Source organism: Clinocottus analis, unplaced genomic scaffold, assembly GCF_023055335.1.
Source record: "Clinocottus analis isolate CAN_PGR_092001 unplaced genomic scaffold, fCliAna1.0.p SCAF_23, whole genome shotgun sequence".
In the NCBI taxonomy this organism is placed as follows: Eukaryota; Metazoa; Chordata; class Actinopteri; order Perciformes; family Cottidae; genus Clinocottus; species Clinocottus analis.
This window is the reverse complement of record NW_027175965.1, coordinates 2,580,485-2,606,899: the sequence shown is the minus strand read 5'-3', so window position 1 is coordinate 2,606,899 and position 26,415 is coordinate 2,580,485. Positions and strand designations below refer to the sequence as shown.

At 37.8% G+C, this 26,415-nt stretch overlaps 3 protein-coding genes across 3 annotated transcripts; 2 read left to right on the top strand and 1 right to left on the bottom strand.

The window, feature by feature from the left end:
* Positions 1–2,894: 2,894 nt before the first annotated feature.
* On the bottom strand, positions 2,895–5,837 carry gpx7 (glutathione peroxidase 7). Its single transcript, XM_068589905.1, has 3 exons — positions 5,704–5,837; positions 3,520–3,781; positions 2,895–3,338 (listed from the first exon to the last, which is right to left on the bottom strand). Exons 1-3 carry the CDS (start codon positions 5,833–5,835, stop codon positions 3,175–3,177), a joined length of 558 nt encoding a protein of 185 aa, XP_068446006.1. The 5' UTR covers positions 5,836–5,837; the 3' UTR covers positions 2,895–3,174.
* A 6,118-nt stretch (positions 5,838–11,955) lies between these two features.
* Positions 11,956–16,655, top strand: LOC137793550 (interferon-induced protein with tetratricopeptide repeats 5-like). Its single transcript, XM_068589783.1, has 2 exons — positions 11,956–12,035; positions 15,250–16,655. Exons 1-2 carry the CDS (start codon positions 12,028–12,030, stop codon positions 16,565–16,567), a joined length of 1,326 nt encoding a protein of 441 aa, XP_068445884.1. The 5' UTR covers positions 11,956–12,027; the 3' UTR covers positions 16,568–16,655.
* Positions 16,656–20,551: 3,896 nt separating this feature from the next.
* Positions 20,552–23,431, top strand: LOC137793620 (interferon-induced protein with tetratricopeptide repeats 1B-like). Its single transcript, XM_068589888.1, has 2 exons — positions 20,552–20,565; positions 22,126–23,431. The coding sequence occupies exons 1-2, from the start codon at positions 20,558–20,560 to the stop codon at positions 23,429–23,431; spliced, it is 1,314 nt and encodes a 437-aa protein (XP_068445989.1). The 5' UTR covers positions 20,552–20,557.
* The last annotated feature ends 2,984 nt before the right edge of the window (positions 23,432–26,415 follow it).

Here is a 26,415-nt window from a genome sequence, read left to right as displayed (position 1 = left end):
CAGCGGTGTCGATGAGGAGTAGTATCACCTTCCAGGACAGTATACTACCTGTTCATCATGATGAAGCTGATCCTTTCTCTGACTCTCCTCTGGGCACTCTCCAGCACAGGTAACTTATTCTTACAATATATTTTATGAAGCACCAATAGAGCTTCACTAAGAACTTTTGAGAGGTTTTTTCATTTATCAGAATTCATGTTTTGGAAAGTATATGATATGTTATCCTGGAAAATATGAATAGCATGTATATAGATCAAGACTGAAGAATTAATTGATTCCCACAGGGTGAATCCAGAACTTACAGTCAAGCAGTGGAGGAAGCAGGGATGAGCATTTCAGAAGGAACACAATTCATAATAAAAACAAAGAAATAAGACAAATAAGTTCATGATCAATTCTATTCAAAATCTGTTTAAAAACATTACAATACATGGCAAAACTTGGCTGTGCACATTTGTACAGAAAGAAACGAGAGAAGAGCAGATTAGATAAGCCCATTTGTCAGACATTTTATGAGACGTTTGTATGTAATCATCATTCAACGACATTTTTTTCTTCCAATTGCAGCTCGAGCACTTGAGTGTATGATGTGCACAGATGAGTCGTGTTCAATCCAAACACCACGCAATTGTTCCTCAGAGATGATGTGTGTAACAGCGACTATTAATGGTAGGCATTTCTTTATACCATGTATTACTTTGGAGTGAAATAAAGATATTGCGGAGTCGTGTTATTTTCTTCTATATTAACAAACTGCACTTTTTTCCCCATTTTGTAGCCACTTCTGGAAATACAACATTCTTCAAGGGGTGTGTACCGTCCCCCCGATGTCCATCCACCGGTTCTATGACATCTTCAGCCAGCTTGGGTTCAGAGGGTGTAGTTCTATCTGCTAGGTGCTGCAACACAAATAATTGCAACTCAGAACCATGTAAGTACAGACGGATAAGTAGCTAATTTAAGATGAGAGAAGATGAAATAGATTGGAAAAGAACATTTACATCCTGCCATCTTCTGACAAGTTCAAGTTATATTTTGTGAAGCTGAAACGTTTTCTCTTCCTCAAACAAGGTCTTTGTAGTGACGCCTGCTCCATCCGACTGGGTGTGGTCCATCTGCTGCTTGGACTCCTTATCTTTACCGTCTGCTAGAATACAGAAAAGACACAACTTGGGTTTGATGCTCACTGACATCTTTATTGGCAGGTACAGGGACTAGAATATCCAAATGTAGGGAAGAGCTTTTTGAGTCTGGGTGAAGCTTTGTTGGGAGAAGTAGGCGGCAATGTAATAGAAACACATGCTTATAGACAGAAGCAAATCCTACTGTTTGATCAACAAGCAGCTCAGCACAACAATTAATCTCACAGGTATTTATTTAAATGTATTTATTAGTATTTATTATGAAAATGTGTGTATACCAACATTTCCCATTACAATAAATTGAATGTAAATTGAATGATTGAGCAGTATGCTTTATATTCCTGAAATGAGTCTGAAATAAGGTGGCTGGTGGTTTTAAACTTTCCCCCTTCATGAGGCCCATTGAGTATTGAGTTTTGCAATGGTGTAATAGGTGGTATAAAATGGTGTTCGATAATCTATCTCTTCATGTAATTTAATTTGTCTCTTATCAAATATTGCTCATTTACATCCAACAGTTATAGCTATAGTTGTATTTAATATAAATGTCACATTTTGTAAACTCTTTCATCAACTATATATTTCTTGCAATAAATTCATGAAATTCAATGAATTCATAAATTCCTTCATGTGATGAGGTCTCCTGTGATGTATGAGACAGCAATAGTTTGTGGCTTATCCGTGGTGTTGTTATCAAAAAGAATGAAAGAATGAAAAGAATGATGTGTTAAGTCACTTAAATAACAAAAACAAAAATAGATCAAAAGGACCAAGTTGCACCCTTTAAAATCATAAAGTTATTAAATGAACATAATGTTTACATACATCATGTAGGGAATCCCTCAATTTACACTGCCACGAGGAAGAAACTGTAAAAAAAGTATAAAAGGCTACATGCTTTTTAAATCAACACTAGCTATCTGAAATGTATCCTTGAATGTCAGTTTTGAGGGTAATTTAAGTCAGCATCTAACTCTATCCCCAAAAAGCGTCACTTTTAGCGAGGAAGTTGCCAAATTAGTGACACTGACAGTCCATTTGTCTCGGCCTCCTTCTCTCCCTCACAAACTATTGTCAGGCTGAAAGCCACAGCAGCTTGTGGAAGGCTCCGTGATGCACAATGAGTGCGAGGCACGTTCACATCCAATCATTTTACAGCTTCTTACAGTCCTGTGACAGCTACAGATTCCAATTTTTGGGGGATGTAATAAGAATTTTGACAAATATAACTAAAATGCTTTGAAATAACCTACCCTAGTCTTAATATCACTGACTTTAATTGTAGTTGTTTTACACAATATAGTGTAGTTGTAAGCGGATACAAAGACATTTTAAGCCACTATTAATGCATTTAGGAGATAATCAGGAATGCTAACTTCTCCTATGAAGACGCTATGTGCATTATTACAACTGTGTTGTCACATGTCATTTACTTTCTGTTTATATACTAAAATCCAGTTCTGGATGCTTCACAGGAAGAGAGTAAGTTGTTGAAGCCTACACCTCCAAAAATTGAAAAGACTTTAAACTACAAGTTTATATTTATGGTACATGTAGTAATATTGATAAGCAGTCAAATCAAAACAGTAAAACTTGGTTGGATATTTTGTGTCTTCTTCATGTCACCATTATAGTGAATTACCAGAGAAGAAATGTTTCTCCAAAATCACTGTTTGTGTTCTGAAAATGTGCAGTTAATAAAACCAGATTACAAAACATTAGTAGCCAGGTATAGCTTTCTCTCATCACAGATACATTTTATTCCACAAATCAGACATAATCATCAGCAAAACACATAATCCACATGACAAACAAATAGGGAAACAGGAGCTCTTTGGATCAAAGCTGCAGCTTCAAATGTCATACACCTAATATAAAACTTGATACTGAAATAGTGGTGTTTCATCAGTGCTTTCAGAGCAAGTAAAACTGACTTTTGCTATGTGACTTGTTTTAGTTGAACACAGTCTGATTGTACACGCAAAACAAATGTGTTCTGTTTACTTCTTTAACTCAAACCCTTAACAAGAGGTTAAAGCTCCTCTTTCTTCTTCAGGATTATCTGCCGAACCATTTCAGCTATTTTGGGTCTGATTTCTTTGACAGGAACCTTGGGTCCCCATGCATCCAACACTTTCCCATTTACATCAATGAGATATTTCCAGAAATTCCAGTCAGGCTCATTTCCAGAAGACTCTGCAGAGAATGAGGGAAGGGAAATATATATTAGTTATTGCCATCTTCCTTAATACCTTCATCTCATTGCTGCCCTCTTTCATTTATTCTGCCATTCTACCTTTCGTCTTAATTGTCATTTGTCATTTCTGAATATCTAACATTTGCCCTTGAATTTAATCCTCCATCACATCTCACTCACCAACAAGGTACTTGTAGACATTGTTGGCGCCGGTTCCGACGACAGCGATTTTACTGAACATGGGGAAGGAGACTCCGTACACTCTACGAACAAAGCTGTCGATCTCCTTGTCGCTGCCGGGCTCTTGCTGCCCGAACTGGTTGCAGGGGAAGGCCAGCACATTGAAGTGATACGGCCCAAAGTCCCGCTGGAGCTGCTGAAGCTGTCCGTAGTGTTCTTCAGTGAAGCCACATTCACTGGCTACATTCACCACCAGGGACGCCTAAAGCCAAAGGAACACAATGTGTGTGACAACACGATAGCCACAGTCCTGACAGCAACAACACAACAATTAACAGCAACTGAGGAACTGTAAAACAGCTGTTCACCGACCTGATTGAGCATAAATGTACTGAACATGCTTTGCGCACATCAGCTGTTTGTTTTGTTAGCTTATAAATTCATCTCAGAAATGACGAATATGTAAAAAGAAAGACAACATATGTTTTCTAGTTGAATACCAGGGTTGATCATGGTTTAACAATAAGTACACAATGCAGCTTATAAAGATTATTCCTTAAAGATAACCGCTTATCCTATTGAAGGGCGCTGGAACCAATCCCATTGCAAAGGCAGGCTTCACCTGAACAGGTCACCAGTGTATCTCAAGGCACATATAGAGACAGACATTAATACTAACGCCCCAGAACTGTATATATAATTATACAATGAGCTTCAGTGTCAAAGGATTTAATCATGATAATTAAATATTTCCAAACAATTCTGCTGCTTAAAGAACTCGTCATGAATCTGACGTAGACGTCTCCAGAGTAAATTCAAGAACAAAAATGTAAATATTGGTGATTGAGGCTCAGACATATGAGATACAACAACATGTAACTGTAACATGTGTCACAAGGGCGAAACAAGTACTTTTACTTTGATACATTCAGCACATGTTGATGCTAATACTTTTGTACTGAGTAAGGCTATTAATGCAGGACTTTTACTTATGATGGAGTATTGTTATAATGCTGTGCTAGTTATTTTACTTCGGTAAAGGATCTAAATACTTTCTTCACAAAATGACAGTTCCATGTCCGAGGAGATCAATGCTTTTGTTGTTTGCCTTTTCATGTTAAGTGTTAGTGACATGGTCGAGGGTGGACCTGTACAGATACACGGCACGGCAACAGTTGAGTATGTTAGTGCAGATTAATACATGTTGAAGCCTCATGCTTCAGGTCACTGTCAATCATGCAGTTCCTCGTCACTGGATAAGCACACGTGTTCTTTAATTAGACTTCAGACTGAGACTTTGATGAAGCTATCTAGTACTGACACCTAGTGTCACAATAAAGCAATTCAGGCATCTAAAAGCCTCAGAGGGTTATTTATAGGCATTGTAGTAGACCCTATATACAAATCAAATCCTTCTCATTATATTTAAAATGTTTGACACACATTACAGTGGTAGCTGGTACGGTAATAACATGGAATCATCTGTGAAAGAGACCTTCACTCGGGACATTGGGGAGGATACGTATTTTTATGTTGTTATGTATTTTATATAGTATTACAGGTGTTCAAGGGAGCATCCTTTGAAGTTCTGTTTAAGCAAAAAGTTAAAGGTGACTTTACTTAACGGCAAATGTAGTGAATATAGTGACACAAATACAATGCTGCCCACAAACTAATAAGTGATACATTTCTTTATTCTGTTCTACGTGGTGGCTTTGGACAGGAACTGTGTTGAAGAAAGCCTGGTTGGCAGAATTGCAATGCACAACAAATAAAACAATCAATGTAGAAGAAACCCGACTACAAAAAATAAAATGCATTAGGCGCTGTGTCATTTAAGAACCCAGGTGAGCTCAAACTAAATCAGATGTAGATACAGGTCGTGCTACATTGTGTCAATCCATTGTAGACCTCAGAAGCTGCTTTGAATGAAACCCCCTCTGAAGCTCTGCAGGCCTCTTGCCACGTAGGCTAGCAGTGGCAACATGATGGGACATCCCGAGCCAGCTGCAGCAGTAACACTGCTGTGTTAGTTACGTCTACACACACAATGCAAACTAGGAGAAGTGGGAAATAAGCATTGCCATGCAAAATCCAGACGTGCCACCGGTTGACATGCAGAGAGAGCGGTTGCAGTGAGACTCTCGCCATCACACTGTTTGTGCAATGTTATCTCAAACTTACCGAACCCCGGTATTTTTCCAGGGACACTAACTTTCCCCTGATGTTCACAACTTTGAAAGTATAAAAGTCTTTCTGTTTAGTGTCAATGAGGCTGAATAGCGTCAGCAACACGGTGAGTGCTGCTGGAAGCATCTTTGCAGTCAAACCGCCAACGCAACACAGAGGAAACTTATGCGGAGTCTGTCTTGGGTCTGGCGGTGAAGCTACAGATGGGAAGGAAGACACTTCCTGGACAAGAGCCGCACATTTCAAAATAAAAGCCGTGTTGACGCACTTGTGTTGCATTCCGTGGCGATTGCCACAATTCTAAATAATTGTCATACATTACGTCTTAATAAGTCAAAACTGTGAGTTTTTTGTCATGCTTCATACCACAAATTATAAACTCTGCCGTTGGAGTAAAACATTCTGTCTTTTTTTTTTTAACATGTATTACTGATCAGTTGTTTTCTTTAAGTTTCATCCCACGTTTTCAAGAATATATTTCTGGTGGAGAAATGTTAAATGTATTTTATTTTTCATTTTCATACTCGCATGTAATTGCGTGTTCTCCTCTGTGGCTCATATCTTCCTTTTCTTTTCTACTTTCCTTACCTCTTTCTTCCTCGGGTTAAACCAGTGGTTCTCAAACTTTGTTTGTCATACCCCCCTTTGGAGGAAGAAAAATGTTCATGCACCACTGGCCCAACAAAATTGTAACAAAATAGTCCATGCTGACTTGTTATTGAAATAACTGTGCTTTTTCAAATCATAGAAAAAAGAACATTGCAATCACTTTCAAGTAAACCGGATTGCTCCGTTAGACAAAAATATAATAAAAGGGCAATCACTTTGTTAGATCAATGCAAATGAAGTTTAATCTGTGCAAAACAAAAACTCATATTTGGCAAGAAAATCAACCTATTGGCTGCAATTAACCTGTTTAGCATTGGATATCTTTTCAAGATAATACAAATTGTGTTCTAATGCCTCTTTTCTTCTATGTCCACTCATTTGCCTTCCTTTATCCTCATACCTTTCAAGTTTTCCTTATTTACCCACTTTTTTTTTCCTTTGCTGCCTTTCACATCAGATCCTGTGTATTTGTCACATACACATCTATACACAGAACCTGTAGTGAAATTAGTTTGTGTCGCGATCAAAGGAGGAGTTGACAGATTATTACTTATTATTCAATGCTCCTTACTCCATTTTCATTCTTCCTTCCTTCCTGAACCTTACTTTTTTCTTTAATATGAAATCCAGATCTTGTAATTGTGAGATCTGTTGTCAGTTAGTTATGTTTTTGTGATTACAGAACAGTGACACATGAATAGAAAACGTAGGGAGTTAAGTTTTAGTTTCATGAGATGCGGCTGTAGGTTTTCAATCCGGGGAAACGAAACTGAAGGAGAAGACAGATCACAACACACACAGATGCTTTCAAAGGTTTCACGAGATGGGAATGTTCAGCCATACAGATATGGTATCTTTCTCCCAGTGTGGCATCATTTGCTGCAAGAAGAATGAAGAGAAAACATAATCATGACATTTCATTGATGGGTCATGTTTCAGACTTTAAAACTGTAGGCTTCCATTCACGGGAAACGAAAGTCAAGGAGTGTGTTTATAATACAATAGAAACATTGACACGCTAATGCCCCGCCTCGGTGTATATATAAACATATAAAGCTGCTCAGCAACATGTCATAAGTTATACCTGCGAGACCAGATCAGCAAAAAGGGCATGAACCTGTCAAAGGTTGATGCCCTGATGAAGAAATATCCACCACCATCGCAGGACGAGCTTCATGCATGACCTACGCTGAGAAAGCCTGTTTTGGAGAAAAGTGACTTCAAAGTCATCTTCAATGACATAATAATATTCATAATGTCACAATATCCAATATTCAAACTGCTATAAAAACAGATCCTTACATTTGTAAAGTAAACTTACAACCTTGTTCAGGCTGACCTCTGCCACGCACATGTGTATGGCCTTCAGAGTTTACTGTACACTTTTGGAGAAAATTTAATTCTTATTCAGCTTGAATTAAATAATGATATTCAGAATTTCCAATATTCAAACTGCTATGAAAAGAGATCATGCGTTGTAAGTTTACATTACAAATGTAAGGATCTGTTTTATAACAGTTTGAATATTGTACATTGTGATATTATGAATATCATTATGTCATTGAAGCTGACTTTGAAGTCACTTTTCTCTAAAACTGTACAGTAAAATCTCAAAGCCATACACATGTATGTAAGGATCTGTTTTTATAGCCGTTTGAATATTGGGGTATTGGGAAATTACGTTTGAATGTTTTTTTGTGCTATTTAAGTCACCGTAGACCACCATACCGTAACACCATTTATTTTTATGCATGTGGCTCACTCAGCAAATGAGGGCTCACTTAACCGCAGTCCGTGAGGGCACCATTGATGTACAACGTGGTTTTGGTCACACTCCACAGCATGACAAACTAAGTTATTGAATATTTCTATGATGCCTTTTTTTGCATTGCACCTTGTCGATTGTCCCTTTTTTGCCTGTGTTTGAGTAACTGATCTGGGAAGTCTGAATCTGAATATCTTTCAGACTTTACCAAACAGGTTAAACCTTAACTTTTTTCTTAAATATAAAATCCAGATCTTGTAATTGTGAGATCTGTTGTCAGTTAGTTATGTTCTTGTGATTACAGAACAGTGGCGCATGAATAGAAAATGTAGGGAGTTAAGTTTCATGAGGTGCGGCTGTAGGTTTTCAATCCGGGGAAACGAAACTGAAGGAGACAGATCACAACACACACCTTTGATTCCGGGAAAACGAAAGTCAAGGAGTGTTTTATAATATAATCGAAACAGTGAAGCCAGAGCAGCAAGAAAAAAGAAAATGCAATGCAAAAAGGTATTGCATTACTTAAAAAAATATCTGAAAATAATAATTAATTGATTATTTGTATCCGTGCAGACAGGTGTCTGCACGTTTTTACATGTTTGAAGTCAATGGGGAAAAAAGGCGTAACAAAAATCAACTTTGTCATTTGTTAGAAGTAATACACTCGATTTGTATGACGGCTGAATCATTCAGGAACACTGCTCTTTTAAATAACATCTACTGTGGACATGTCTCAAAGCTGTTTCTTAGTTGTACACAATTGCCTACTAATACTATTAAATATAAAAATGTGTACACTAACAAATCTTCAAGTTGCGTTTTTCTTTCTGGTTACTATACATGACATTCATGCAGTGGCGGGCCGTGCGTTTTAGACTTTGGCCTTCTGTGAGTGCCGTATAGTCCACATCACGGGCGGACTAGGGGAAAAAAGTATCCTGGGAGTTACTGTCACCGACCGACCCACTCAATACATGGCGCGTTCATACAGTGGAGCCACTCCACCACTCTGACGAGAAAAAAAAAGAGGTGAAATGTGATTGGAAAAATACAGTTAACCAGCTTCAAAGGAATACCAGAGGCCTGAAGGAGCCGAGAACCGATGAAGGCAGCTGTGCAATGACAAAATAAGCTAATGGGGAGAAGAAAAAAATGTATACATGGAGTATATTTGTAAAAACCAATTACATTATAAAATAGCTCTAACTGTTAATATAAAAACAAGATGAACAGCTATAACTTTGTGATTCTGTTAAGGCCACCAGAGAAGGCTTAGGAGGCCCTCATGGTCCACCACTGCATTCATGTACTCTGCAGAATCTTGCAGTGTCTCAATTTCATTACCTTAGTGACATATTACTTGGTTTATTACAATAGAGCTTGATCAGATGTTGTTTATTACATTCCCGTTATGTGTTTTCCTCCCTCTTAGCACTGTATTTTAAGTTCATCTACGTTTATATACTTCTAGCACTATATGAAATCAGCTTTGCTGTATGCCTTTGGGTTGTGAAATATTAAATGATCTCACAATGAAATAGGTAATTTGATGTCAACTGAATATTACAGCCAGATGCAACTGATTGTATGCATATAAAGTATGTCAAATTGTGCCTCAGTTGTACACAATTGCCTTCTAATACAATTAAATATGAAATGTGTACACTAAGACATCTTCGAGTTGTGTTTTTTTCTGGTTACTATACATAACATTCATGTACTCTGTACAATCTTGCAGTACTCTACACTGATGGATGTTAACCAAACTACATTCTTGAAAGCTACTGCCAAAGATACTGGCAGAAAGAAACGAAAGTCAAGGAATGTGTTTAGCCGTTTGAATATTGGGGTATTGGGAAATTACGTTTGAATGTTTTTTTGTGCTATTTAAGTCACCGTAGACCACCATACCGTAACACCATTTATTTTTATGCATGTGGCTCACTCAGCAAATGAGGGCTCACTTAACCGCAGTCCGTGAGGGCACCATTGATGTACAACGTGGTTTTGGTCACACTCCACAGCATGACAAACTAAGTTATTGAATATTTCTATGATGCCTTTTTTTGCATTGCACCTTGTCGATTGTCCCTTTTTTGCCTGTGTTTGAGTAACTGATCTGGGAAGTCTGAATCTGAATATCTTTCAGACTTTACCAAACAGGTTAAACCTTAACTTTTTTCTTAAATATAAAATCCAGATCTTGTAATTGTGAGATCTGTTGTCAGTTAGTTATGTTCTTGTGATTACAGAACAGTGGCGCATGAATAGAAAATGTAGGGAGTTAAGTTTCATGAGGTGCGGCTGTAGGTTTTCAATCCGGGGAAACGAAACTGAAGGAGACAGATCACAACACACACCTTTGATTCCGGGAAAACGAAAGTCAAGGGGTGTTTTATAATATAATCGAAACAGTGAAGCCAGAGCAGCAAGAAAAAAGAAAATGCAATGCAAAAAGGTATTGCATTACTTAAAAAAATATCTGAAAATACTAATTAATTGATTATTTGTATCCGTGCAGACAGGTGTCTGCACGTTTTTACATGTTTGAAGTCAATGGGGAAAAAAGGCGTAACAAAAATCAACTTTGTCATTTGTTAGAAGTAATACACTCGATTTGTATGACGGCTGAATCATTCAGGAACACTGCTCTTTTAAATAACATCTACTGTGGACATGTCTCAAAGCTGTTTCTTAGTTGTACACAATTGCCTACTAATACTATTAAATATAAAAATGTGTACACTAACAAATCTTCAAGTTGCGTTTTTCTTTCTGGTTACTATACATGACATTCATGCAGTGGCGGGCCGTGCGTTTTAGACTTTGGCCTTCTGTGAGTGCCGTATAGTCCACATCACGGGCGGACTAGGGGAAAAAAGTATCCTGGGAGTTACTGTCACCGACCGACCCACTCAATACATGGCGCGTTCATACAGTGGAGCCACTCCACCACTCTGACGAGAAAAAAAAGAGGTGAAATGTGATTGGAAAAATACAGTTAACCAGCTTCAAAGGAATACCAGAGGCCTGAAGGAGCCGAGAACCGATGAAGGCAGCTGTGCAATGACAAAATAAGCTAATGGGGAGAAGAAAAAAATGTATACATGGAGTATATTTGTAAAAACCAATTACATTATAAAATAGCTCTAACTGTTAATATAAAAACAAGATGAACAGCTATAACTTTGTGATTCTGTTAAGGCCACCAGAGAAGGCTTAGGAGGCCCTCATGGTCCACCACTGCATTCATGTACTCTGCAGAATCTTGCAGTGTCTCAATTTCATTACCTTAGTGACATATTACTTGGTTTATTACAATAGAGCTTGATCAGATGTTGTTTATTACATTCCTGTTATGTGTTTTCCTCCCTCTTAGCACTGTATTTTAAGTTCATCTACGTTTATATACTTCTAGCACTATATGAAATCAGCTTTGCTGTATGCCTTTGGGTTGTGAAATATTAAATGATCTCACAATGAAATAGGTAATTTGATGTCAACTGAATATTACAGCCAGATGCAACTGATTGTATGCATATAAAGTATGTCAAATTGTGCCTCAGTTGTACACAATTGCCTTCTAATACGATTAAATATGAAATGTGTACACTAAGACATCTTCGAGTTGTGTTTTTTTCTGGTTACTATACATAACATTCATGTACTCTGTACAATCTTGCAGTACTCTACACTGATGAATGTTAACCAAACTACATTCTTGAAAGCTACTGCCAAAGATACTGGCAGAAAGAAACGAAAGTCAAGGAATGTGTTTATAATACAATAGAAACATTAATAAGCTAATGCCCCGCCTCGGTGCATTTGTAAACATATAAAGCTGCTCAGCAACATGTCATAAGTTCTACCTGCGACACCAGATCTGCAACAAGAGCAGAAACCATCCGCACAGAGAGAATTTACTGAGTTGAGGAAACAGCTGCATGATGAGGTGAGAAGTCGTTCCTGCATTTCATTATTGGAGTAAATCATTAGTATTATTAGGATTTGTTTAATATCATTATTATTATTGTGTCCTCGAGCCAAAGATTATTACCATTATCCTTCAAGACATTGATGATGTATAACTCTGCTGTTCAGTCCGATGTTTCTTCCTTTCAGTCAGTGCCACAGAGATTATTAAAATACATTTAAAAATTATGTCTTCTACTTAATAAGTATTACTGATCCGTTGTACACACATATATACTGTGTACGTCATGTGTAATTATAATGCTCACATCTTACTGGTTTTATTTGATGAGAAGGTGCAGACGTGACAATGTGGTATATCGGGTTTCAATGTGTAACCCAGCGTTGCGTAATTGTGGCGAGGACATATGGTCCTTAGGTGGTAAAATGGAAAATGGCAGAGACGTGGTTCCAGTACAAAATTTACAATCTTTATTTTCATAACATTAGCAAATTCTAGATACTATACGATAATAAAAAGAACCAAGAAGGTAAATAATAAGGCAGGCAATGGCCAGTGGCGAGAGAGATGACCCAGCTGTAGGCAAAACACAGCCGTAGGCGGCGCAGCCGTAGGCAAAACAGCTGATTCCCCGAGTTTGGGGCAGGTTCCGCCGACCAACAGTCCCCTATAATGAGGGCATCTAATCAATGAAAATAAATCAACTTTAGCCAATAAACTATATAAAGCAGAACCCGGAGGTCACATACTGATCAGGCACAAGGAGAGGTTCCCTTCTGATGGGCGTACGCGGTCATATAACAGGGGTACGCCACCGGCTAGACAAAATAATGGGTCAATTAGCCACCTGGCACCATAAGACTAATAGGATACGGGATGCTCTAAAACTCACCGATGCTAAGCTACCAGAAGGACTTGGTGCAGGAGAAGGGGAGCCCGAGACAGACGGTAAGCGGACGTCACGCCGACCGTACCATGCGCTTAAAGCCATGCAGAGTAACTAGCGCCTCTGTCACCTTTGTAGGGTGCCCGCCCACTATGATTGGCTAATAATTTACAGGTGCGCTGGGCGCCCGGAAGTGAGGCGGCCCTCTGTCACATTCTCATAGGCTATTATATCTTACTGGAGAAAGAAACACATATTTTTCTAACCGTCCATTCCTGGGAAACGAAAGTAGAGGCAAAAACAATCCAGAAGACTTAAAGATATAAATTCGTTCAGAAGTTGCACAACACATCGATATTCGGACACGATGGGACGGCAGTAAGGCCGAGCTCATGTGGCACTGGCACCAAGTGGCAAGCCGTGTGGGCGTGGCAGGCGTCAGTCAAGCAGCGAATCTCCGACGTGTCTGCGCAGGCGCCTGCGAGTTTGGGACGAGTATGCGACGGTTCGCCATTCAACTGCCATGACAGCTGCAAGCGGACGTCAACTTGTTGAGAAGCTGGCAAACTGAGTGGGTGGAGCCAGCAGCAGCAGCAGTGGATAAGTAGCCAACAGTTGCTCGTTGTTAGAGCTGCGCCTCGCCTGTAATCCAGACGAGAGCAGGCGGCCGCTGCGGGAGGCGTTGACAAAAAACTGCGATCAAGTCGGACAGTTTTCAGCTGCCTTCAAAGTATGAACAGGAAGTTACGGAATATAATACTTCCTGTTAGTTCCGATTTGTAGTCTACTTGTGGTTTTCAGTTAACGTTTGAATTTATTCATATGTAATTATACATATATATTTATGTGGAAATGTGTGTGTAGCTGCGTCCTTTGTTGTTTTTATGTCTGCCTGTGGAATACATTACTACTGGTTTGGATGTGTGTTATACAAATACGATTTTGTAGTATAAACCACACAAAATATGTTTTTGGATTAAACCTGGGAATAATAGTCAACAATCGAGCATTACGTATTACAACTACACATAAAATAAGGATTTTCTACAACAGCCAATCAGCAACAAAACAACAAAAGTTGCTGCGACACACACACATTTCTACATGAATATATGTTTATAATCACATATAAATTCAAACGTGAACTGAAAACTACAAGTAGACTACATATCGGAACTAACAGGAAGTATTACATTCCGTAACTTCCTGTTAATACTTTCAAGGCAGCTGGAAACTGTCCGACTTGATCGCAGTTTTTTGTCAACGCCTCCCGCACCGTCGCCTGCTCTCGTCTGGATCCCAGGCGAGTCGCAGCTCTGACGAACGAGCCAATTGACAGCCGCCTTGCTCTCGTGAGAGTATCGTTGACCACGTGTGCATGACGTCAGAGCAAGGCGGGAGCAAGTCGGACACAAATCTAACCGGCAGGCAGGGACTTCTATGTTTCAGCTCATTTCTCCTCTTTGTTAATATCATTGTTGGTCAGTTAATTCATGTGTGAGGGTTGATCATATTAGTTCATGCAGAGTTCTGATCGTATTGGGCTCTTAAGTTTATATTTCTGTGCCTTAATTTTGGATGTGAGTCAGTCCATTTGCTCTAAAAATGTGTGCTTTACCTTGTGGTGGGGCAACGAAACTCAATGGATTTCCCCCCCTTCCTCTGTGTAACCAGCTTACTCTGTGCCTATGAAAGGGTATTTTATAAAGCAGGGGAAATTGTCTCAAAAAGCCCAGCACTGGAAAAGGTGTTATTTTCATAAAAATGACTAAAATGTTGTATCTAGAGTAACATTACATTGAAGTTTTCAGCCAAAGCGATTTAAATTTATGACCTATACACCGTAGACACAGCAACAGGGAGCAATTCGGGGTTAAGTGTCTTGCTCAAGGACACATCAGCATAGACTTGCAGAGCACAGGGTTCAAACCATTGATCCTCTAATTGAAAGATGGGCATCGTGGGCCACTGAGCCGCATTCACATCACAACCCTCTAACCAATTTGTTTCCACTTTTCCTTTTGACCCTGACATTATATCATAAAGACAGACACACTATTAATAAGTCCATAATTGATGTATTGGCATCATAGACATCATTCGTTTATTTATTAACAAAGCTTCACACTGTGTCGTTACGATGACTTTGTCTCTTTTACATGTTTTGTCCACTTGGTGGCGCAGTAAAACCTCATGAAGCTTTGGCCCATGAGCGAACCAATTGGATGGAAAGCTTCAAAGCTTCAGGAAGCTTCATCTCACCATCACAACTCCTTACTCCATTTATATCTTCCTCCCTTCCTCTAGTGATTTCTTTTAATATTTGGTATTTTTATTCCCCATCAGTGCTGCTCAGAGTCAAACAACACTGGTGGCAAAACTGCAGGCCCTGCAGTGCCACTTCACCTGGGATCTGGAATTCATCAGGACCAAACTTTTACGTCTCAATGACAAGCTTGTGGACATCGGCACGGAGGAGGGAAACAGCTGGCTGGGTCACATCTACAACCTGCGGGGGTTCATTCAGTACAAGCTGGGCTCCAACGAAGACGCCCAGAGTTTCTTCAACAAGGCTGCAGAGGCCTTCAGCCAGATGAGAAATGCAGATGACGGTCCCTGGTTAGTGGTGAACTACGGGAACCTGGCTTGGCTCCACCACCACCTGGGAGACCAAGCAGAGAGCGAGGCTTACCTGTCAAAGGTTGACGCCCTGATGAAGAAATACCCACCACCATCGCAGGACGAGCTCCATGCAGAGACCTACGCTGAGAAAGCCTGGACCCTGATGAAGTTCAGCACAGACAAAGAGCTGGTGACAGATTACTTCCAGAGAGCCATCAGGATGCAGCCGGACATGGTGGAGTGGAACACCAGTCATGTCATAGCATTAACGAGGGAGTTAAAGCACAGCGACAAAGGGGTGCCGGCTGAATTCTTGGAGGAAGTGAGAGTCGCCAAGGAACTGGATCCAGACAACTTGTACCTCGCTGCTTATTACCTTCAGCAACGTGCAAAGAAAAAAGAAGACGTTAAAGATGAAACACGTGAGTTGGCCGAAAAGGTTTTGAGAAATCCTGTCAGCAGCTACAGCGGTATAAAAGTGATACTTAGGGCTCACAGAAACCGTGAATCTATTGATGAGGCCATTGCTTTGGCAGAGGAGGCTCTGAAACAGCATCCAGATGAGCGTTATCTGAAAAAATGTGCTACACTTTGCTACAAATGGAAGATCGTTTATTTCAGCGAAGGTCGCCCACAGCAAAGCATGATAGACAGAGCTGTCAGTCTCCTCAATGAGGTGATTTCGCTCTACCCTCACTCTTCACTTGTGAAGAAAATAGACCTTGCAAATGTACATGCAAAGTCCAATCATGGCAAGGCTAAAGCTGAGGAGATCTACCAGGACCTGCTAAGAAAAGATCTGGAACCTGCAGACAAACAGGTTCTCTACAACCACTACGCAAAATATTTAGATCGACGTGATGAAAACCAGGCAATACAGTATCACATGAAGGCGGCAGCGATACCGGATAAATGTTTCTATCGTGACAACAGCATCAAAGTTCTGGAGAAGATCAAGAAAAGAAGAAGGCACCCAATGTGTGAAGAAGTAGAGGAGTTTCTGGAAAAACTGCCATACTACCAACCTACCAACCTACCATAGTGATTTTTTTTCTTCCCATCACTGGTCATAAATCTGGAGAAAGAAAATGCAACGCAAATAGGTATTGTATTACCTAAAAAAAATATCTGAAAATACTTATTAATTGATTATTTGTATCCTTTAATAGACAGGTGTCTGCAAGTTTTTATATGTTTGTATTCAATGGGAAAAAAAAGACGTTACAAAAATCAACCTTGTTATTTGAGAAGTAGTACACTCGATTTGTATGTCAGCTGAATCATTCAAGAACACTGTTCTTTCATATAACATCCACTGTGGACATGTCTTAATTTCATTACCATAATGAAATAGTACTTGGTTAATTACAATAGATCTTTATCAGATGTTGTGTTTATTATATTCCTGTTATGTGTTTTCCTCCCTCTTAGCACTGTATTTTAAGTTCATCTACGTTTATATACTTCTAGCACTATATGAAATCAGCTTTGCTGTATGCCTTTGGGTTGTGAAATATTAAATGATCTCAATTAATCTCTCAAATCTCAAATAATTAAATAATAATTAAATAATCAAATAATCTCAAATAATTAATTTGATGTAAACTGAATATTACAGCCAGATGCAACTGATTGTATGCATATAAAGTATGTCAAGCTGTGCCTCAGTTGTACACAATTGCCTTCTAATACGATTAAATATGAAATGTGTACACTAAGACATCTTCGAGTTGTGTTTTTTTCTGGTTACTATACATAACATTCATGCACTCTGTAGAATCTTGCAGAACTCTACAGTGATGGACGTTAATCAAACTACACTCTTGAAAGCTACTGCCAAAGATACTTTCTGGTGTATTAAACAGGACCCTGTCAGTGTGAAGTGGTCACCAAACAGTACCCAGGTTACACCTGAAGGTGGCAGCAGAGCAGCATAATGCAGGTGTCTCCAGGTAACCGCTGTTCATATCGACACTGTTCACATACACTTAATATATAAGCGTGTTTAAAACAACAACAAAGTCAATATTTGGATCAGTAACAAATGAGGCTTCTAAAAAGGACTCGTTAAAAAAATGTAATACTCGGTGTAAAGTATATATATATATATATATATATATATATATATATATATATATATATATATATGTATATATATATATATATATATATATATATATATATATATATATGTATATATATATATATATGTATATATATATGTATATGTATATATATATGTATATATATATATATATGTATATGTATATGTATATGTATATATATATGTATATGTATATATGTATATATATATACATATATATATATATACATATATATATATATACATATATATATATATATATGTATATATATGTATATGTATATATATATGTATATGTATATATGTATATATATATATATATATATATATATATATATATATATATATATATATATATATATATATATATACTACTAACTGAAATCTTTTGGCAATTATCTCTTGTCTCCAGTGACTAACATGTTTTGAATTTGTGTTTTGTATTCATAATAAAAGGAATACATGCAATTAATAGTTATTTAGTGATCAAACATTTGGTTACTTTAACCTATTATGTATTGCTCGCTTATCACCGGTCTTCCACAAGTTGCAATTCTCACAGCTATGAGTACTAGTAGCCGCCATGTTTGTTGTTTACATTCATAATAATAATTTTGGGGGAGTGGCTTTCGAGGGTTGAAGAATAAAGACTGAGACTTTCTTGCTAGATTTAGCAATTTTCTAGCGCTGCTACTTTCACTGAAAAAGAGTTGGCTTTTTGGGGGGATTGGTCAACTTTTACAATTAGGCATACTGTTGCTACATTCTCATTATTGCTAACCTTGCCTTTAACTTAAAATGATTAATGTAGTAAATAATATTAGAGCTTCAAATATATTATAATATAGTAACATTCCTTGCATTTGCCTCACCTGATTTACTGGTTGCGCCTCTTGACTTTTGCGACTTAGTTTAAATTAATCAGGCGTCTACTGTATTAGTTTTTGTTCTACTTAGCAAATGTATACAATATTTTTGTAAAAAATAAAGTTAAAAAAAGAGCTTTTGGCCAATAGCATGTGCTGAGTTTGTGTAAACACAGTGGCGGTGTATGAGAGCGGACAATTTAATTAGGTTTCACTTTTGTTTACATGTTAGTGCTTGTTGAACATAATAAAGCATTGACTTTTTACTCTAACAGTGACAAGCGAAGTTGCCTTCCAATCGAGTATTCTTCACTTCACTAGGTTCAATCCCCTTCATCTCGCCTCTGTGCTCACTCACTGTGAGTGAGTGTGTGTGTATGTGTGTGTGTGTGTGTGTGTGTGTGTGTGTGTGTGTGTGTGTGTGTGTGTGTGTGTGTGTGTGTGTGTGTGCAGTGTGTGCGTGTAGTTGGAGGAGCTCAGCCCAATAAAGACAGTAGTAGTGTGATATTAAATTACAACAAAAATAAAAAGTACTCATAACATGCACCAGTAATGTCAGAGTTTATAAATACTCCAATCTTTATTAATCCGGCTCATGTTTAATGCAGAGTTTCAGCAGACATCCCTACATTTGGCGGACTCTGTGGAAAAGGACCTGCTCCCTAGATTGATGTAAATGGTTTTATCTAAGCTAAATAAAACACAACGATTCTTAGTTTCAGGTCACGATACACTGATATGAACACAGTTTTGCATGTTATATTTCTGCCAAATAACCCCCCTTAATGTTACACACTGTTCCTTTAAGAGGAAAAATAATAACACAATGTGACGAGTCATGTTTTAGCTTGACCAAATTCACTTCATACAGTATACCAATGAGCTCTTCCTGGTTATACACAACACATTTAGGGAAAACAATTAGTGTTTGCGCAATGTTGGGTGAAATGTATTGCCAAAGAAATCACATAAAAAAAAACTTTTACCTCATGTTGGTTGTTTGATCCTCTGTCCGTCTTGCTGTCCATTAGCAAAATACTAAACCCAAAGTTGCTTCTTGGTCTGCTTCACAGCAGCCCACTGCTTCTCGAGCCAAGATGGGTTTATATTCAGAGGTCACATTTCATGGACAAGGAGGCATATGACCAGGTTTCACTTTTCGAGTTCAATCAACAGACCATTGATGTGTAAGCCCAGCCTTACATGCATGCCATGATATTCTCACACCTATCATACTCCATCACTACCTGGTCACTAGCCTCACAAACAACTATACTGTACAACACATTTGTTAAAAGACACAAGCACACCAGTAAAGTGAACACAGAGGCCTCAGTGGACGAGAACTGCCGTGTCGCTTTGCACAGGACCTCCTTTGGTCAGTCAGTTTTCTCTGTTCAAGGAACAAAGCAATGGAACTGAATGTACAACACCATTTTCTGTTTTTAATAAAGGTATTAAATCATGGCTAAAAGAGAAACAACATTGTTCTCACACCTAACACCTCTGTAAACACACGTGTACTTTGTATCTGTGTATGTATTTGTGTATGTATTCTCTTTTTTTATTTTATTGTTTTTATAACCTCTGTGGACAGGTGTTGTTAAGTGTTTTGCTACAAACACTTAACACAGTGCATCTAGTTCTTGTGTAAAAATGTATGTTACAATTATAATGCCATTGTGATAAAGTCAAGGTTTCACAACACTTCTTTATTTCTAATGGATTTGAAAGTGCAGCCATACAGATGTGGTATCTTCGGGTTAAATCTTTCTCACAGTGTTGTGCAATGTGCTGCAAGAAGAATGAAGAGAAAACTTGTCTTGTCATGTTTTAGACTTATTAGACTATTGGCTTACATTCCCAGGAAACGAAAGTCAAGAAATGTTTTTATAGCATAATAGAAACATTGACACGCTTATGCCCCGCCTCGGCGTGATCGTGAACATATAAAGCTGCTCAGCAGTATGACATCATTTCCACCTGCGAGGCCAGAGCAGCATCAAGAGCAGAAACCAGCCGCACTGACTTAGAGAAGTTACTGAGTTGAGGAAACAGCTGCATGATGAGGTAAGAAGCTGTTTCTGCATTTCAAATCATCGTTGGAGTAAATCATTATGATTTGTTTAATATCGTGTCATTGTGTCCTCGAGTCACACATTATTACCAATATGGATCCTTCAAGACATTGATGATGTAATGATTTAAACATGTATTTTACTTAACAATTATTACTGATCAGTTGTTTTCTTTAAGTTTCATCCCACACTTACAAGAATATAATTCTGGTGTAGAAATGTTAAATGCATTTTAATTCCCATATTCATACTCACATAAAATTGCTTGTTCTCCTCTGGGGCTCACACCTCCCTTTCCTTCCTTCCTACCTTCCTTACCTCATTCAGCCATCTATTAGTTCTCCCTTGAGTTATAGGGCGGTAGTCACCTTTCTTATCCAAAGAGCCATTTTGCCCGAATTCATACCAAATAATTGTCTGGAGCTGCAAAAGACATTCAATATAACAGCTTATAAAGTTTTATATATAGTCATATCATATATACAAACACGATAGTTTGTTGTATTTATGAAATTATAAAACAAAGATGAAGACAGTTCTTGACATTTTATTGCTATTTTACCTTTTATAAAGTCATGAGTCAGCTACATAAAGACACATCTATGCAGTCCTTGATCCCTCATATGTATGGCTCACGGGACAGAGTGGTCGTCCTGTAACCACCAGGGAGCAGGTTCAATACCTTCAGCAAGACACTGAACCCTCAGTTGCTCCTCGGGCGCTTCACGGCAGCCCACTGAAGCTAGAATGCTGGTTTAAATGCAATAACTTATTACTTAAATATAATAACTCTGAAATAAATAGGCCACGCCTGCACGACTATGTTTAAGAAAAAAAAGGTTATCTTTTGCTACGTTTACACTGAGTGTCCTCACTATGCCGGAGTTTGAGACTAGAAACCCCAAAAACAAAGGAGTTGAGAAACGCAATCGAGGACGGATACGTTTTTACTAACGGACGCCTCGCTGTCTAACGAGCTGTCACAGAACCAGCTGCGGTCGTTGAGTTTGGACACGTGATCCACTTCCTGAAAGTATTTTTTCTTTGCTCAGTTCACTGCAGCAGCAGTTGTGAAATCCCTCTTCTTCGCTCATCTGTCGCTTGATAGTTTTCAGAAAATGCACATCAGTTTCACATCAGACCCTGTTTATTTGTCACATACACATCCATACACAGGACCTGTAGTGAAATGATTTTGTGTCGAGATCAAAGAAATCGCTGATAGATTGTTATTTATTATTTCTTTCCTGGGCGTTCAATGCTCCTTACTCCATTTCTATCTTCCTCATTTCCTCTGGGGATGTCTTGCCTATTAATATTTGGTATTTTCATTTCCAGTGCTGCTCATCTTATACTTTTTCTTTCCATCGGTATGTTGGTGCATTTTTTTTTCTCATGCTTCTTTAGTTATCCATTCCTTCTTTCATTACTTCTTTGACAGATTATTTTTTATTATATCCTTACTGTTTATTCAATGCTCCTTACTCCATTTCAATTTTCCTCCCTTCCTCTAGTGATGTTGAATAATATTTTTATTTTTATTCCCCATCAGTGCTGCTCAGAGTCAAACAACACTGGTGGCAAAACTGCAGGCCCTGCAGTGCCACTTCACCTGGGATCTGGAATTCATCAGGACCAAACTTTTACGTCTCAATGACAAGCTTGTGGACATCGGCACGGAGGGGGGAAAGAGCTGGCTGGGTCACATCTACAACTTGCAGGGGTTCATTCAGTACAAGGTGGGCTCCAACGAAGACGCCCAGAGTTTCTTCAACAAGGCTGCAGAGGCCTTCAGCCAGATGAGAAATGCAGATGACGGTCCCTGGTTAGTGGTGAACTACGGGAACCTGGCTTGGCTCCACCACCACCACCTGGGAGACCAAGCAGAGAGCGAGGCTTACCTGTCAAAGGTTGACGCCCTGATGAAGAAATACCCACCACCATCGCAGGACGAGCTCCATGCAGAGACCTACGCTGAGAAAGCCTGGACCCTGATGAAGTTCAGCACAGACAAAGAGCTGGTGACAGATTACTTCCAGAGAGCCATCAGGATGCAGCCGGACATGGTGGAGTGGAACACCAGTCAGGTCATAGGGTTAGCAAGAGTGAAGCACAGCGACACAGGGCTGCCGGCTGACTTCTTGGAGAAAATGAGAGTTGCCAAGGAACTGGATCCAGAGAACTTGTACCTCGCTGCTTACTACCTTCAGCAACGTGGAGCGAAAGGAGAAGATGTTAAGGATGAAGCACGTGAGTTGGCCAAAAAGGTTTTGAGAAATCCCGTCAGCAGCTACAGTGGTATAAAACCGATACTAAGGGTTTACAGAAACCTTGCATCTATTGATGAAGCCATTGCTTTGGCAGAGGAGGCTCTGAAACAGCATCCAGATGAGCGTTATCTGAAGAGATGTGCTACACTCTGCTACAATTGGAAGATCATTTTATTCAGTGACAGTCACCCAAAACAAAGCACGATAGACAGAGCCGTCAGTCTCTTTGAGGACGTGATTTCGCTCTACCCTCACTCTTCACTTGTCAAGAAAATAGATCTTGCAAATATACATACAAAGTCCAATCATGGCATGGCTAAAGCTGAGCAGATCTACCAGGACCTGCTAAGAAAAGATCTGGAACCTGCAGACAAACAGGTTCTCTACAACCACTACGCAAAATATTTATACTTCAATCGACGGGATGCAAACAAGTCAATACAGTATCACATGAAGGTGGCAGCGATACCACAGCAATCCTACTATCGTGACAACAGCATCAATGTTCTGGAGGAGATCAAGAACAGAAGCAGGAACCGAACGTGTAGAGACGTAGAGGAGTTTCTGAAAAACCTGCAAGAGCCATAGTGTTTGTTTTTTCTACAACACTGGTCCTAAATCTGGAGAAAGAAAATGCAAAGCGAAAAGGTATTGCATTACCTAAAAAATGTATCTGAAAATACTTAATTGATTATTTGTATCCTTTAAAAGGCGTTTTGGCTGTTTTTACAAGTTTGAAGTCAATGGGGAAAAAAGGCCTAACAAAAATAAAAGTTGTTGTTTGTTAGAATGACAGGCTCAATCATTTAATAACACTGCTCTTTTATATAACATCCGCTGTGGACATGTCTCAATGTCATTTCCATAACTAGATATTATTTGGTTTATTACAATAGATGTTGTGTTTATTATACTACTGTTAAGTGTTTTTCTTCCTCTTTGCATTGTATTTGAAGTTCATGTAAGAGCATTTATATTCCTGCTCCTAGCACTATATGAAATCATCTTTTCTGTATGCCTTTGGGTTGTGAAATATGAAATTATCTCAGAATGCAATAGTTAATTTGACGTAAACTGAATGCCAGATGCAACTAATTGTATGCATATAAAGTATGTCAAGCTGTGCCTCAGTTGTACACAATTGCCTTCTAATACTATTAAATATGAAATGTTTACACTAAGACATCTTCGAGTTGTGTTTTTTTCTGATTACTATACATAACATTCATGTACTCTACACAATCGCTACAGTGATGGACGTTAATCAAACTACACTCTTGAAAGCTACTGCCAAAGATACTTTCTGGTGTATTAAACAGGACCCCGTCAGTGTGAAGTGGTCACCAAACAGTACCCAGGTTACACCTAAAGGTGGCAGCAGAGCGGCACAATGCAGGTGTCTCCAGGTAACCGCTGTTCATATCGACACTGTTCACATACACTTAATATATAAGTGTGTTTAAAATAATGCACTCTTAGTTAATATTTGCATCAGTGACAAATAATGCTTCTAAAAAGGACTCGTTAAAAAAATGTAATACTCGGTGTAAAGCATATTTATTTGTGTCTGGAACAATGTATTTAAACAAGTATCATTTGTTAAGTAACTTTTTAAAGTGGTTAAATGTATTTTTAACAGTGCTTTTTTTTTAACTTCAGTTGCTAAAACATGTGAGTTGGGACAACCACATATTTGTAAAAAATATATACATGGTTTCCTACTATTTATTATAACTGAAATCTTTTGTAAAGTATCTCTTGTCTTCAGTAATTTACACAGTTTTATTTGTGGATGTGTTTTGTATTTATAATAAATTATACATGTATATAAAAGATGATTGCATTCTATTGGCCAGGTTTTTGGTATCTTAAGTATCCAATCTTACATTTAAATACATCTAAAAATAATAATGGTACAAATGTACAAATAAAGGTCACTTTAACCTATAGAATGTGCCTTGATTTAGCCTGAGAATAAATATGTAATCTAATTGAGATTTCAAAGCAAAATCTACGACTTCATAATTCCAAAATGTGACATGTTAAATCAAATAAGAGAACTCTACACTTTGACAAAGTCAATTTTTGCAAATAAAGTATGCATTGCAAATTGGGTTTTTACTTTTTGTTTTCATTTTTTTTAGCATTGTAATTTTGTCAAAATTATGAGAAGTTAAATTAATTTTCACTTATCATCTCATAATTCAGATTTACTATCTCAATTGTAGTTCTGTTTATTTGTCAGGGATAACGATCTCAGTAAAACAGAACAGAGTTATACAATGAGGTTTTTCATTTTGTGGACAGTCGTTGACATTAAACTTGTCTAAAATTGTAATAAAGTAGAATTTGGCAGCTAAAAGCAATCTACAAAAATGTAAAGCATGTATGCTGGCAAAGACCTTTACATTATAAGTAGTGCAGCATATTCTTTTTGCTTCAGGGATTTGTTGTAGACTAATCTCAGGCTTTTATTTTTAAGGCATGTTGACTAGAGAAGAGTTGTAACTGGAACAAACACGTTTCTGCACTCACTCTCAGCCCATTAGGCAAATAAAGTGCACAACATGGCCTTCTTTTTTTCTGAAGGAAAACAAATGAACATGAGCCAAAAATACAGAACAAAATCTAAACTCTGCATATTAATTACAGACTTATTGCGAGAACTGTTCACAAATTGGGTCTCAATTTAATTGCACAAATTAGAGATTGAAGGAATATTTCTGATAATATCCTGCACTCTGAAATGTAGTTTTGGTTTAAATGGCCTACACTGTATGCCAACACAAATCAAAACATAAATAAATAACCTTGAGAGGGCTCATTGACATAAACATGACATTATCCGGTATCCTGACATGAATATTTATATATATTTATATATATATATATATATATATATATATATATATATATATATATATATATATATATATATATATATATATATATATATATTTATATATATATATATATATATATATATATATATATATATATATATATATATATATATATATATATATATATATATATACATACATATATTAATATGTCAAAATAGAGTCTAAATCTAAATGGGGGGAGCCCGTCCCCATTACACTTTTTAGTAAAATGACCAGTGTTTTTTTAACAGATAAATCAATATCATGAAAAGGGGAAGGGTAGAAGGGTTTTCAATCATGCAAGTTTACATGAGATATTTGGGCTATAATTTAACATGATTGGACAGCTCTGATTCGAAACACTCTGATTGACCTGGATTTCCCTTTGGAGTAACATTAAACGATATTTTACTCAAGTAAGGACAGAACATTTTTCATTGTTGTATTTGGCTTTTTAGACAAACAAAGGGAAATTAAATAAAAAATAGGCTTGAAGGAAGATAACAATATGTGTCTGATCACAGCATATTCCGGTCATACTGGAATATCATCTTCAATATCTATAATTTTGGATTATAAGCACTACGATTTAATGTTTTTTTTTTCATGAAATGTGTTCAGTTGTTTGTGATAGTAAGAAAAAAAGTTAAAAACCTTTTAAACATTTCAAGAACATTAACTGCTAAG